General features: G+C 44.7%; 1 protein-coding gene across 1 annotated transcript; it reads right to left on the reverse strand.

Moving 5' to 3' along the window:
- Positions 1 to 11,651: 11,651 nt before the first annotated feature.
- LOC141083108 (general transcription factor II-I repeat domain-containing protein 2-like) lies at positions 11,652 to 15,309 on the reverse strand. Its single transcript, XM_073567294.1, has 3 exons — positions 15,240 to 15,309; positions 12,213 to 13,018; positions 11,652 to 12,029 (listed from the first exon to the last, which is right to left on the reverse strand). Exons 1-3 carry the CDS (start codon positions 15,307 to 15,309, stop codon positions 11,652 to 11,654), a joined length of 1,254 nt encoding a protein of 417 aa, XP_073423395.1.
- Positions 15,310 to 15,675: the final 366 nt, after the last annotated feature.

Raw genomic sequence — 15,675 nt, forward strand, 5'->3', positions numbered from 1 at the left:
AAATGCGTTTTTGTGGCTTGGCAGAACCCTGAGAGAATAAGCTCAAGGGCTCAGAGCCCCATGATGTTGTTGGTGTACTCATGGGGATCCCTGCAAAGGCAGGTGATGCAGTTAGCCCCTCGATGTTGGTAAGTTACTCGAGGTTGTCCCTGCAAAAGCAGGTGATGCAGTTAACCCCTGATGTTGTTGATGTACTTAGGGGTGTCCCTGCTAAGGCAGGTGATGTGGTTAACCCCTCGATTTGGTGAGTTACTCGAGGGTTTCCCTGCAAAGGCAGGTGATGCAGTAAGCACCCACTGATGTTGTTGAAGTACTCAGGGGTGTCCCTGCTCAGGCAGGTGATGTAGTGTCTGTAGGATGGCGTATGTGGATTTTACTCAGTGCATACCGAGATATGCATGAGCAAAACACCCATATGCAAAGAAAGTTGTCGGAAATGGAACAAAAAGTGGTTGTAAGTGAGTCTATTGAGACTCCAGGGTGGGAGGAAACTCCATATCATATTTTGTCACACAGTGTTGGTTCAAGTGAACGTTGGGGCAAATATTGGCAAGATGCAAAGCCTGTTGCAGAAAGTAAAAGTAGAAAAAGGGAAAGAATTTTGTGCTCTTGGTAGGTGTGGCTGGATCCTGCAAAGAATGTTAACTAAAGTGCAGGAATTGGAAATACAGCTATGTGAGGCCCAGAATGCATTGGTGGCAGCACAGGGTCAGAATAAGTTAGTAATGGACAAATGTGTTGGAACTCAGCATGATGCAGAACAGGCTGCTGTATGTGTAAAACAGTATAAGTGCAGAAAGAAGAGGGGGAAGGTGAAAAGGAATAAAGCTTTGGCCATGGCCAGAGCAGAGATGAGGAACCCAGATCAGTGGGAAGGTAATGCACAGGAGTCAACTGACTCTGAAACTGTCACCAACCCAGAACAGGGGGATGATCATTTTGATGGGGAGATAGAAGAAATGGATGCTCTTCTTAACCCATTAAAAGCTCATCGCATTTGCCAGATCCAGGTTGTAGAGACAGCTACAGGGAAGCAAAACCAGAATGAGGTAGAAGATTGCAGTGTGTCTAATAGATCTGAGTTGCAATCTACCTTAAGTAGAAGAAATACTAGGGGTGGCAAGGCCCTGGCGAGGTTCAGATTCAGGCGATCTGATGATCCCATGTTGTTCTGTAGTAATTATTTGGCATTGTACAGAAATGTTTGCAATCATCCCGATATGTCTCAGAATGATCCTAGTTTTCTATTTTCAATGGCAAATCATTGTAATGTAGATTATGCCACAAGAGTGTCTCTAAGAAAAACCAGTTCATATGAAAGATTTGTAAAACTATTAAACGAGTGGTGTCTTAAGTCAAAAGAGCAGGATGAAGTATCAGAGAATGTGTCTGCTGTTTACAGGCCTAGGTATTGCTTTAAATGTGGGAAGATGGGCCACATTAAACGTTATTGTAATCCTAAACCAGAGAGTCATTCATTGCACCAGAATATTGATGGTATTGAGAATAAGGAAGAACTTGCCATCTACGATACTGAATTTACAGACTCATGTAGAGAAGCCGACTTTGCTACAACTGCACAAAAGTTGCAAGAAATGCAGATCCCAACGATGGATAAGAGTGAGGCTGGGAAAGAGCAGAACTTGTCATATTGTAGACCCCAAAAAGACGGTGCTATCATTCCTGTGCTATCCTTTTAAGACAGTGTCCAGTGAGGTTGTTTGTTTGTTTTTGTACAGATAGGATAAGGACAAAGTGCAGTATTTGACTTGTACGTATGCTAACCTTTTTCTTTGTGTTTTCTTTCTCCAGACTGGACAAACCAGTTTTTCAGAGGAATCGGATTCAATGTATTTAGCTATATATAAGACATGGGGGTAGACTAATGAGCTCAAAGGTAAAGGTTAAAATAATTGTTTGCAAACAATTAAATAAGTAATCATCCCATTGTGATGAATTGGACTGTATTTAGCTAAAAGTTGTGGTTTAGTTTTATGTATGTTTTTAATCTTTATTTTCAATTAGGAACATAATAGGTTTGTAAAATCCGTTTGTAAGTTGCACGTTGAACAGTGATGTTTGATATTTCAATGAATGGAGGTAATGTGATAGATCAGATTTATCCAGGAGAAATGTATGAATATTGAGTAAAGTGACATGTGAATAATACAGAGAGAAACTAGAATAGCTCAGCCAGTGGATTTCTAAAATTTGGTGGAATCAATTCGGTGTCCTGAATCTGCTCACGTCATTTCTGAAGTAGCAGTCAATGATCTCAGATAATAATGTTTTTTTGTTTTCCCTTTAGATCAAAATCTGATCTGTAAGTGTTGTATTATTGCTTTCATCTTGTGCGACTGCTTTCAAGAGCCAAGCAATCTTCAGACAGATGCCAACTATGGAAAATGTGGATTTCTGAAAACCAAACAGAATCTATGGCTTTACTTGGCTCAGTGGACACTAGCCATTTTTGAAGGGCAAAGACCAAGAAGGTGTGACCCAAAGTGTGAACTGTACTGAAGAAAATTTCTAATGGGAGAAATGATTAACAGAAGGATTCCAAGAATGATGCCAGCTGATCCATGCTGTCAGTGGACTTGTGATAAACATTTAAATATGATGAATCAGACTGGGGATGGGGAGAGGGATATTATATGTAGCTCCAGTTCAGATAAAAAGTGCAAAAGTATGAGGGTGGCCAAATATGACGTGTAACAGTATAGTGATCTCTCCATCATTTGCAGAACATGTAAGATTGCCTAGAGGTGGGATGTTTTCCTTTGGAAATATCACTTTTCGTTATATTCCAACTAATATAACTAGTGGGTCAAGTGTTAGCTCCAGGATAACTTTAAGGAGTAATTTGTATTATGCATGCATTGGTTTGTTGTTGGATAAATAATGTGTGGCTATAAGATATCCAAGGGTGGATTGTGGTGCTAATAAAAATATGGATATCTTATAGCCTACATATTGTAATATATTGTTTATATGCTTTGATATAGTGTGGTCATTAGACCAAGGATGGAAAGTATTGCAAATATGAAATATGGTTGTTTGAATCCAAACACTATATTGCAATATACTATGGTGTAATATCATTAATGCTGAACTTTGACACTGAGCCACAAACTGTTTGCTCTGTGTCAATACGGTAAGACAAGGAATTGTTCTGTGGTCTTTGAAGCTCTGTGTTTCAAAATTCATTATCCTGATTTGTACACAAGTGACCACTGTGATATTTGCGTTGACAAACAGTGATAGATACTGAATACTTTCACTTGGGGGGTGGTTGATGGGAATTCTACAAGGAGCTTTCCAACTAATTCTGTGTGGTGTATTCTTACAATAGGAATAACAACTGTATAGATAATGAATATTTATGCTGCTTGAACAAGGAAGTCTTGTGCTCAATAATAGTATGATTCTCGATTGACAAGAGAGACCAAAATGTTATGGTCTCATGTAGCAATATTGGGTCATGCATGACATCAATAATCGAGGACCGATTGTGATACATATCTTGACATGTATGAGTGTGTGTCTGAGTTACGATAGGTATCCAGTTTTCAGAATAGGTGATTATGGAAGTCATGCTGCCCATCTTAGAGCATTATGCTATGAGCATGAAGAGTTAACTTTGTAACAAGCAACATATGTTGAACTTTGAACAGTGATGGACAACTTTGACAAGTTGACCAGAGACAAACAGAGCCTTGGTTATAATCAGTAGCAAAACATTGTGCTATTGTTAAGAGACATGCTAATGGCAAACGAAGCTCTGGTTGGCGCAAACAAACTAAGATTGTAGTAGTCTATAACAAACAGACCTTGAAGTCTTGTGCTGTTGTCAAGACAACAACGTACTGTGCAGATTCAAGATTCTGATGCAGACTAAACATACTGCACAATTGTAATGTGGGAGTGTTGTGTATAAAAAGGTGGACCCTATGTCAGTGAGGAAGAGGGGACATTTCCAGGAAGGGACATTTCCAGAAGCTATCGTGGGTGCACAGTTTCTGTGATGACAAGACCAGAGTATTTTCCTTCTCACTGACACTGAGGTCCCTCCAGTAGAGAAGTGATGCTACAATGCTTGGTAATGTATAGTATGGATACTTATTTCTCTATGTACTATAATTCATAATAATTGTATGATTTACATTAAATTAATTAACAAGACAGGGTAATATTATATCTGCCATTCCATTAATTTGGTGTTTTATAATCATTGTATAATAAAATTGTGTTATATCCAAGTAGTAGCCTTCTTTAAAGCCGTATCTAAACCTTATTGCTGAACAGTTGGCAATACACTCGCCCTCCTGGCAGTCCTGGAGAACTCGCGCCAACTGCTGGAAGACCTGCCCTTGGGGCGTGCGGGAACCCCACTGGTTCAGAGTCTCTTGCGTGGGGTCATTGAGGAGTAAATTGCCAAACTTCCTCAGGATGTTCATGCCCAGGATAACTGGATGTTTGTCATTGGTTTCTCCATGAGTCAGGACCACTCCCCAGAGTCCGAGGGTTTTGCCGCACAGTGTCACCTGCACCCAAACCACCCCGGCGACAGGGACTAGTAATTGATTGGCGGCTACCAGTTTTATCATGGGTCCCCACTGGGGTCTCACTGCCTCAGGGAAATGCTGCCAAAATTAAGTTGCAGGCATGGTTGTTACTTGCGAACCCATGTCCACTAGGCACTGTACGGCATGGCCCTCGACTTCTGCCCACACCACTGGACACTTTGTGACCAGATCTTCGGGACTTCCCCCACCCCATGTCGTGGCTTCTGGCTCCGAGCGGCGTCCCCCCAGTCCTCTAGTTTAACAGCGGCCAGGGTGGGCGCCTCCCATGCCATGGACACTCTCGTGCAAAGTGGCCCAGCTCCCCGAACTCATAGCACTGGCGCTGTGAGGGCCGGCCGCTCCGAGCATTGCGAAGCCCCCCTGGGCCCGGGATTGAAACTAGGTCGCCCAGGCGTGACCTCAGTTCTTCTCTTCACTTCGGCCAACTCACCCCTGATGTTCTTCAGCTCTTGTTTCAGCTCTTCTATTCATTGGGGCTCTCCGACAGCAGTCACAGTGGCCTCCACACTCCGGACCTTCCCCACGGGGACCGTCATTCCCTGCTCCTGCTCTCGTGCACGCGCCTGACTCCCCACCTCAGAGAAAGCTAAATGTGGGATCACTCGTACCTGCTCCCATAGTGCCTGCTTGATCAACGGGTCTCGGAGTCCAGTAACTAACAAGTTGCGTAGGGTAATGTCGATGAGTCCTACCCCTACGCCGTCCTTCCGCTCAATGGCCGTGCATAACTCTTGGAGGACATTCATATACTGGGTGATAGTCTCCTCCTCTCCCTGTATTCGACTGAACATCCGGGTCCTCAACTCTCCCACATCTGTCGGATCCCCATGGGTCTCTTCCAGTATCCGCAAGACCCTAGCAAAGGTGTTGCGGTGTCCTGGGGGCCTCAACATTACTGAATCCCGGGCCTCCCCGTCTAATGCCATCAGAGCTACATCGGCTTCCAGGTCAGGGGTCATCGGATGCATTCAGAAGAGGCCTCGCATTCGTTCTGCCCAGCTCCACAGCATGGTGTTGGAGCCTGAGAACCTGGGCAGGTTGATTAGCATAGCCCCCAGAGAAATACTGGACCGAGGTCCCTGGTTGCTTGCTGTGTCTATGGCCCCGCTCTGGCCTGGGGTGTCACTGTCTGCGCTCGGAGACTGCATCCTGCTGACTACGCCAAATGTGGTAATAGCAGGTACTCAGGATGCAGTGGCGAGACGCGAGACAGATATGACTTTAAACGTTAACTTTTATACATAAATGCTGTTAGGGCTAGTGTTACGCAACCAACAGAATAACAGTAGTTGTCCTCGCAGGGAGCAAATACACATAAACAAGGATTGGGAGAACACGACTAATCCGGCAAAGACCGGTCACTATAGGGCCGCGGAATGGCCGACTACGGGTCCTTAGTCATTATGTATCACTTATCCGTCCTGACGTCCCTTGGCATTCTGTTCCACGGTGTGTCTGCGTCGCAGCCACTGGACCCAGCCGCTGAAGATCTGGCGTAGTCTTCGGGCGTTCCGACGCCCAGGAGGAGTAGGGGCACAACAGGCCCGCGGAGAGTTCTTTGGCGGGGTGTCCCCCAGCGGAGGCAGCGGGATACCGCCTGGGAGTGGGAAAGTAGAGGTCGCAACTCCCTGACAGGGACTGGCAGCGGCGGTGATAAGTGGCAGTTTATAGGCCACAGGCGCAGTCTGCGGCCGCACTGGAGAATCCGCAGCGGGCACAGGCCCAGTCTCTACCGCGGACTGGAGCGGGGTGGTGGTAGCTGTGGGCGGCAAAGGAGGAGTCACCGCCATGGTCGGGAGTGAAGCAGCGGTGGCTGCGGGCAGCAGCGAGGAGGCCGTAGCTGCGAGCTGGAGTGAGGCGATGTCGCCGCGGATGGCTGCGAGTAGGCCGCAGCCGAGAGCTGGAGTGAGGCAGCAGTCTTCCTTTATCAGTAAGCTCGGCGCCATCTCCCTGCAGTACACCGAGAGTCTCCCTCCTGTCGCTGTCCTCCTCTCTGGTAGCTGCTCGTGGATCTCGCCCCCTAGCCCTCACTAAGTCTCCACCTCCTTCATCACCGGGGCCCCATACACCTGTAAGGGCTGTCATGCCCTGATGGCGGCCCTGCTCCACCTGGTCTTCTTGCAAAGCTCCAGATTTAAGTGTGAGCAGGCACAGAAATGGGATCATTGCTCTGATTATGGAGTCATCTCCGCTCTCCATCTTTTATACAGGGGCTGGCTGTGGCTGATGTACATACAGGGGCTGGCTGTGGCTGATGTACATACAGGGGCTGGGGGCTGGCTGTGGCTGATGTACATTCAGGGGCTGGGGCTGGCTGATGTACGTACATGGGTTTGGGGCTGGCTGTGGTTGATGTGTTTACAGGGGCTGGGGGCTGGCTGTGGCTGATATACATACAGGGGCTGGGTGTGGCTGATGTGTATACAGGGGCTGGCTGTGGCTGATGTACATACAGGGGCTGGCTGTGGCTGATATACATACAGGGGCTGGGGGCTGGCTGTGGCTGATGTACATACAAGGGCTGGGGGCTGGCTGGGACTGATATACATACAGGGGCTAGGGACAAGCTGTGGCTGATGTGTATACAGGGGCTGGGGGCTGGCTGTGGCTGATATACATGCAGGGGCTGTGGACTGGCTGTGGCTGATGTGCATACAGGGGCTGGGGGCTGGCTGAGCTGATGTATACAGGAGCTGGCTGGGCAAGCAAATAATTGTGATAACTAATAAAGCACTGCTATAATAACATATAATTTTCTTAAAATTTTCATTTCATTCACCTTTATTGTTCTAAAATTTTACAACCTGAATGACCATGGCCTGGCCTGCCCCCCTAGTTTTGATCCTGGGTACGCCCATGGATGTCGCACACCAGTAGGTGAGCTGGCACTTGTATGCACTGCTGCAGCACTGCCAGAGCGGTTGGTTTTAAGAAACTGTTACGCAACCAAGTTTAGCATGTGGGCCAATCATAGTATGTGTGTGAGCTTGCTAATATTCACATCCTGCCCCAGAAAACAGCCATTATCACACATGACCATGCCTGGTTGGAGGTTCAAAGGTGAGAGCCACAGATCTGATTGGTTTGTTATTCCTTTAAATTACTCAGCTGCAGTGTGCGGTTTGTCTCCTAGACAAATTGGCTTCCGCAGTGCCTGTTGCTGCTTTGCTGTGGCAGTGCTGCAGCTGATGTGGACAACGTGCTCTGAGATACGAAATCCGATATGAAAAATAAGGAGGAGCATGTGAGGGTGTAGGAACTGGTTTAGGAGGTGGGGGAAACCATGACAGAAGTAGGGCCAGCAATCCACATGTGCCCCAGCCTCCACAATGTTCACTAAGTGTGCCATCGGTGAAATGTATTGTTCCTAAACACACGCTCTTGTTCATGTGTCGGTCGTTAAGTATACATTCCCAGTAACTGCGTTGTAAGCCCACAGGTGATGTCCCTGGTCATGTGCTGGTACAAGTTGGGAACACCTCATTGGGAGAAATAGAGGTGGCTGGGACCAAATACCGAGGGACGGCTGTCGCCATGAGTTGGTGGAAATTATCTGTGTCTACAAGCCTAAATGGCAACATTTCCATGGCCAGCAGCCTGATAATGTGCCTGTGTTAGCCTTTGGGCTTGTGGGTGGCTGGGAACTTTCTTTTTCGTTCCAAGCCGGGGGGTAAAGACAGCTGAACACTGTGCTGGGACAAATTTTGGAAGTGTCTGATGGCACCTCATAATGTGCAAGAACAGGTGCAGTGGGGGAGGCATCTGCGCCAGTGTCATGGATAGGGTTTAGGGAAGCACCTAGCACAGAGGAAGAGCCACTAGCGTCACCCACTTGCATCAATCGTGGACCCAGGCGTTCAGCCCACTGAGTCAGGTGCTTAGATGACATGGCCTGAGCATGCTGGTGGTGGTTAGGCTCTTAGTGTTCAGGCCGCTGCTGAGCTTGCCATGGCCCAGGTTGCCAATGCCCATTTTCTTTGTCTCAGAACTCTCTTTAAAAAAAAGTCCCAGACTGATGAAAGTCTAACTTTTTGACGGAGAAAATCACAAGTGTCAGTGCTCTGTGGAAGAGTTAACTGCCTTCTCCCTCTGGTGACACTACTGCCTCTTTCTTCCTGTTTCGGTACTGGAAATCCCTCCCCCAACTTATCAGCAACTTTGTATCATCATCATCATCTACCTCCTTAAAGGGAATCTGTCACTGGAAGTTGCACGCCTATGTAAATGGCCTTGGTCTGGTCCGATGGGCGGTATTTCTTCTTTTTTCTCCACCCCATCTGTGGCCCCCGTCCGCTCTCTTCTCCGGTATTCTTCTCCATCATTCACGCGTACGCAAAGCAATCTTGCTTCATGCACGCACAGTATGCTTTGCCCAACTGCGGGCAAAGCCGAAAAAATTACTGCACGTGCGCCTGTACACTATGTCCCGGAACACAGCGAAATACATTCCCTTACCTTACCGTACACTTTTCGCATTTTCAAATTGCTAGGTCTCTGGAAAGCAAGTTTCCTTTATTAACTGAAACAAAAATTTTTCAATGAACCAAAAACTGTAGCAGACCAAGAGGGTTTTTTAAAATTTTAAACCACCATAATTTTGCACAGAGTATGTGTAACTCTATGAGTGACTAATTTAATCCACAAAAAAATTTTACTTTTTTTGTAGCTTTACCATAATGTATCACTAAGCACATTAACCTATATAAATGATAAATATAGTCAATTTTTTTCACCCCCAAAATAAGAATGTGGTCACATACAGCAGATATACAGTATATTTAGCAATGGACTGCAAAGCCCTAAGCCTTGCCAAGAGGCTGTATTCTGTACACAGAACTTAATCACTTCTTGAAAAGGAAAAAATACATTTATATCAAATGGAAAGAGGGGGGCATATCTAAAAAAAGAATATAATGGGGTAGCACGATGGCTCAGTGGTTAGAATTGCAGCACTGGGGTCCTGGGTTCAAGTCCCACCAAGGGCAACATCTGCAAGGAGTTTGTATTTTCTCTCTGTGTTTGCGTGGGTTTTCTCCCACATTCCAAAGACATACTGATAGGGAATCTAGATTGTGAGCTCCATTGGGGACAATGGTAATAATGCTTGTAAAGTGAACTAATAGCGCTATATAAATGAGTAAAATAAATAAAGGGAATGCAGGGCAAGAGTTAGAAGAGCTAATGCCAGTAATGAAGTCAGGCGAGACCAAAAGCAGCCAAAAAAGAATTTTTGGAGCATGTCAAAAGAAAACGAAAAGTCAAAGATGCTATAGGATTTTTACAGCATGAAAAAGGTTGAAGTGGTCAAAACTGATGTTGAGAAGGCCAAACTTTTACATTTCTATTAAGCACCTGTGTTCCCTAAGAAAGCAAATGTAACATCAAGTGATCTTCATGGTGCCAACAAATGAGTAAAAGAATCCAATCTTTCCATAAACAGAGAGATGGTGAGGGAACACTTGGCTAATTTAAATGAATTTAAATCTGCTGGTCCAGATGAATTTCATCTTGGGTACTGAAAGAGTTAGCAGAGGAAATGGCAGAACCACTAGCCAGAATCTTTGAAAAATCCTGAAAATCAGAAGTCCCAAATCTTGTCCCTATCTTCAAAAAAGAAAAGAACACGAAGCCAGGAAATTACAGGCCATTGAGCCTTAGTTCTACCAGGAAAGATATTTGAACAAATTATTAAATAACATGTAAGTACTTGGATAATAAGACAGTAATTACTGTAACCAGAGCCAGCATGGGTTTGTAGCAAACAAGTCATGCCAGACCATCTTAATTTCCTTCTATGATGGAATCACTGACTGGGTGGATCAGGGAAATGAGGTAGATTCAGCAAAACATTTGATAAAGTATCTCATACTCTCCTTATTGAAAAAAATACCCTTGTATGGGATTGACAAGGCTATGATTAGGTGGATTCATAACTGGCTCAGTGATCGTACTCAGTGGTAATAAATGGTTGCACATCCAATTGGAAAAGTTTTTCAAGTGTGGTACCACAAGGCTCTGTCCTGACCCCAGTGTTGCTCAATATTTTTATAAATGATCTAGATAAAGGAACTGAAGGTAAACTAATCAAATAGAGAAGACTGAGAAGGGATTCAGAAGGATGTAGATAAACATGAACAACGGGCAGCGACTAATAGAATGGTATTTAACGGAGAAATGCAAGATTCTACAACCGGGCAAGAAAAAATAAAATTACATCTATAGAATGGGAGGAATAGAACTAAGACTAAGCAACAGCACATGTGAAAAAGAATTGGGTATAATAGATCACAGACTGCACATGAGTCAACAGTATGATGCAGCAGCAAAAAGGCAAACACAGTTCTAGAATGTATTAAAAGAAGCATAGAGTTTAGATCATGTGAAGTAATTATCCCTCTCTACTCTCTTGGTCAGGCCTCATCTGGAATACTGTGTTCAGTTCTGAGCACCACATTTTAAAAAGACAGTGAAAAACTGGAGCAAGTTCAGAGAAGAGCTACCAGGATGGTGAGCGGACTGCAAAGTATGTCCTACGAGGAACGGTTAAAGAATCTTGGAATGTTTAGCTTGCAAAAAAGTCTAAGAGGAGACTTAATAGCTGTTTACAAATATCTGAAGGTCTGGCATAGTGTAGGGGGATCATCTTTATTCTCATTTGCACATGGAAACAAGAGAAGCAATGGAATGAAACTGAAAGGGAGAAGATACAGATTAGATATTAGAAAAACTTTTTGACAGTGAGGGTGATCAATGAGTGGAACAGGGTACCATGAGAGGTATTGAGTTCTCCTTCAATGGAAATCTTCAAACAGAGGCTGGACAGACATCTGTCTGAGATGGTTTAGTGTAGGGGTCCTCAAACTTTTTAAACAGGGGGCCAGTTCACGGTCCCTCAGACCATTGGAGGGCCGGAATATAGTTTTTTTTAAAACTATGAACAAATTCCTATGCACACTGCACCTATCTTATTTAGAAGTAAAAAGAAACAAAACCGGAACAAATACAATATTTAAAATGAAGAACAAGTAAAGTGTTAAAAGTTAAATCATCAAACTTACCAATATTTCAATGGGAACTGTGGGCCTGCTTCTGGCTAATGAGATGGTCAATGTCCGGTTCCATATTTGTCACTGCTAGTCGTAACAAGTGATGCAAGTGTTCATCAGTTAGTCTAGATCTGGTTGGAGATTTCAGATGTTTCATTCTGGAAAAAGTCTGTTCACAGACATAAGTGCTGCCAATGATCGCTGCCATTTTGAGTGCATTGTTCCTGAGATTAGGATATGTCTCAGAGGGGAGAGATGCATAGAAATTAGGAAGGCTGCTTGACTTGAATGCGTCTTTCAGAGAGTCACAATTCTGTAGTTCAGCCAGTTCCATTTGGTAAACTGTATCCACATTTTCAATGTCAATAGAAAATGGGTTACGGAAAAGCTGTATGTCCTGTCCATGGAGATGAAGCTCTTTAAATCTAAATTGGAATTGCTTTAGTAAGATTTCCAGTGAATCCACACATATTTTGTTTGGGAATGCAACCAGTGGTTTTTCCGCTAACAAATTTTGAGTTGTGGAGAGCTGGCAGAAATTTTCCTTCTTCACTTGTTTGATGAGGAGGCCTCATTTTACTTCAAATGCTTTCACATGTGATTGCATATCACAGATGAGCTTCCCCTTTCCTTGAAGTTGCACATTGAAACTGTTAAGTAACTCTGTTACATCTGTCAGAAAGGCAAGGTGCCATTTCCATTCTGCATCATTGAGCTCTGGTATTTCTGTGTTTTTTGAAAGCAGAAATTCTGTAATCTGTGGAAGCAAGTCATAGAAACGTTTCAAAACTCTCCCTCGACTCAGCCAGCGGACTTCTGTGTGGTACAGAACATCTTCATAGCCAACATTTAGCTCAGACAGAAATTCCTGAAATTGTCTGTGGTTTAATGCATTAGCTCTAATGAAGTTAACACAAGATACCACAATTTTCATAACAGAGTCCCACTTCAGTGATTTACTACACAGAGCCTGTTGGTGGATGAGGCAGTGTATGGCTATTGGATGAGAATGGTTATGCTTGTCCATCTCTTGGTTAATGCGAGCAATTACTCCTTTCTTAGACCCCACCATGCTAGGAGCACCATCAGTTGTCACACTGGCTAGTTTAGCCCAGTCCAGCTCCAAACCATTCACAGTTTGGCAAACCTTTTCATAGATGTCTTCTCCTGTAGTTGTTCCTTTGATGCTTTGCAGTGCGGCAAGCTCTTCTGTGACTTTGAAATAATCATTCGTCCTACGAATAAAAATTAGAAGTTGTGCAGAATCACGAATATCATTACTTTCGTCGAGTGCCAAGGAAAAATAGGAAAGTTTTTTTGTGGAGTTTTGCAAATGCTGATGCAAATTGTCTCCCATTTCTTCAATCCTTCGTGTAATTGTAGGTCCTGAAAGACACACTGTACTAAATAAATCGACCTTCTCTGGACACATCTCTTTGGCTACAGAAAGAATGCATTCTTTAACAAATTCTCCCTCCACGAATGGTCTGCCAGTGCACGCTATTAGCTTGGCAACTTGAAAACTTGCTCGCAGTGATGAAATATTTAGCTGCTTCTGCTTCACAAAAGTATTTTGCTGAGTTGTCAATGTATTTTTTAGTTTTAATATTTTATCTTTTCTCACTTCTCTGACCAAACAATCATATTTATCTTTATGTTGAGTTTGATAGTGTCGACGCAAATTGTATTCTCTGAACACAGACACTATATTCTGGCATATCAAACACACAGCTCTTTCCTTGTACTGCATGAAAAAGTAATCATAAGGCTGGTTTCACACTTGCGTTTTTTTTAACTTGTTTTTTGCGCAAAAAAACATGCGTTTTTTTTCCTATACTTTACATGGGTGCGCATACACATGCGTTTGTACGCGCATGCGTTTTTTTGTAGTGTGCGCTCGGGCGCACAAAATGCATCTTATTGTATTTTTTGTGCGTCCGACTTGTCCCAAAAAAACGCATGCGCACACAATGCGTTTTTTTTCACCCAAACACCCATTATACTCTATGAGTGCGCTGACGTGCGCATGGTAATGTGCACGTCAGTGCAAAAAAAGCGTGCGTTTTCTTTAAAAAAAACATGCTCAAAACCACAAAAAAAGCACACAAACGCATGATGCATTTTTTATGTGCGTTTGCACTGCGCACGGTGCACAGCGCAAAAAAACGCAAATGTGAAAGTCGCCTAAGTCCACTGTTCCTTGAATATCCTACACTCCGAGCCAATATTTATCTTTCTCGATGTCATTGTTTCCTAGGGATTCAAAATTGCTATTAGTAAAATACCAATATATATACAGCGCTACAAAAACTATACCAGCAATAAAATTGCCCACACAGAGACATCCAACTGCACTGCCCATCAGTGCAATGTGATCAGTGCCTTTCAATGCAGCCTTGCCAGTCCCCAATAGGCAGGTAAATGTCCCCAATAGGCAGGGTAATCCCCCATAGGCAGCATAGTAGTCCCCAATAGGCAGCATAGTAGTCCCCAATAGGCAGCATAATCCCCCACAAGCAGCATAATCCTCCATAAGCAGCATAATCCCCCATAAGCGGCATAGTAGTCCCCCATAAGCGGCATAGTAGTCTCCCCATAAGCAGCATAATCCCCCATAAACAGCATAATCCCCCATAAACAGCATAATCCCCCATAAGCGGCATAGTAGTCCCCCATAAGCAGCATAGTTGTCCACCATAAGCAGCATAATCCCCCATAAGCGGCATAGTAGTCCCCCATAAGCAGAATAATCCCCCATAAGCGGCATAGTAATCCCCCATAAGTGGCATAGTAGTCCCCCATAAGCAGCATAATCCCCCATAAACAGCATAATCTCCCATAAGCGGCATAGAAATCCCCCATAGGCGGCATAGAAATCCCCCATAGGCGGCATAGTAGTCCTCCATAGGCGGCATAGTAGTCCCCCATAAGAGGCATAGTAGTCCCCCATAAGCAGCATAATCCCCCATAAGTGGCATAGTAGTCCCCCATAGGCAGCATAATCCCCCATAAACAGCATAATCCCCCATAAGCGGCATAGTAGTCCCCCATAGGTGGCATAGTAGTCCTCCATAGGCGGCATAGTAGTCCCCCATAAGCGGCATAGTAGCCCCCCATAAATAGCATAATCCCCCATAAGCGGCATAGTAGTCCCCCATAGGCGGCATAGTAGACCTCCATAGTCAGCATAGTAGTCCCCCTTAAGCAGCATAATCCCCCATAAACATCATAATCCCCCATAAACAGCATAATCCCCCACAAATGGCATAGTAGTCCCCCATAGGCGGCATAGTAATCCCCCATAAACAGCATAATCCCCCATAAACAGCATAATCCCCCATAAGCGGCATAGTAGTCCCCCATAGGTGGCATAGTAGTCCTCCATAGGCGGCATAATAGTCCCCCATAAGCGGCATAGTAGTCCCCCATAAGCAGCATAATCCCCCATAAATGGAATAGTAGTCCCCCATAGGCAGCATAGTAGTCCTCCATAAGCAGCATAATACCCCATAAACAGTATAATCCCCCATAAACAGCAAAATCCCCCATAAGCGGCATAGTAGTCCCCCATAGGCGGCATAGTAGTCCCCCATAAGCCAGTACTCACCTATGTCCTCCGCTGCTCTTAAGAAGCGCGCGCTCTTCTCCGTCTTCTTGCACAGGCGGCGGGACGTCATCAGGCTGCGCAGGCGGCGTGATGACGATCACGTCGTCTGTGCTGCATATGGAAGGCCGCAAGTCGTTCCTCGCCGCCTTGTAGCTCCGCCAAGGAATAAAGGGCCCGCCGGCATTGAAATCAAGTAGTGATGTTCAATGTCGGCGGGACCGACAGGCCAGATAAATGTCCTCGGCGGGCCGCATGTGGCCACGGGCTGTAGTTTGAGGACCCATGGTTTAGTGAATCCTGTATTGAGCAGGGGGTTGGGCACGATGACGCTAGAGGTCCCTTCCAACTCTGACATTCTTTGATTCTATGATTCTCCCCCTCTCCCTGCTCATGTAACTGTCTCTAGGCTAAATGAAGAATGAATGTGATACAAATA

The sequence above is a fragment of the Dendrobates tinctorius genome, unplaced genomic scaffold (assembly GCF_039654945.1).
Source record: "Dendrobates tinctorius isolate UK_male_01 unplaced genomic scaffold, ASM3965494v1 ptg000019l, whole genome shotgun sequence".
In the NCBI taxonomy this organism is placed as follows: domain Eukaryota; kingdom Metazoa; phylum Chordata; class Amphibia; order Anura; family Dendrobatidae; genus Dendrobates; species Dendrobates tinctorius.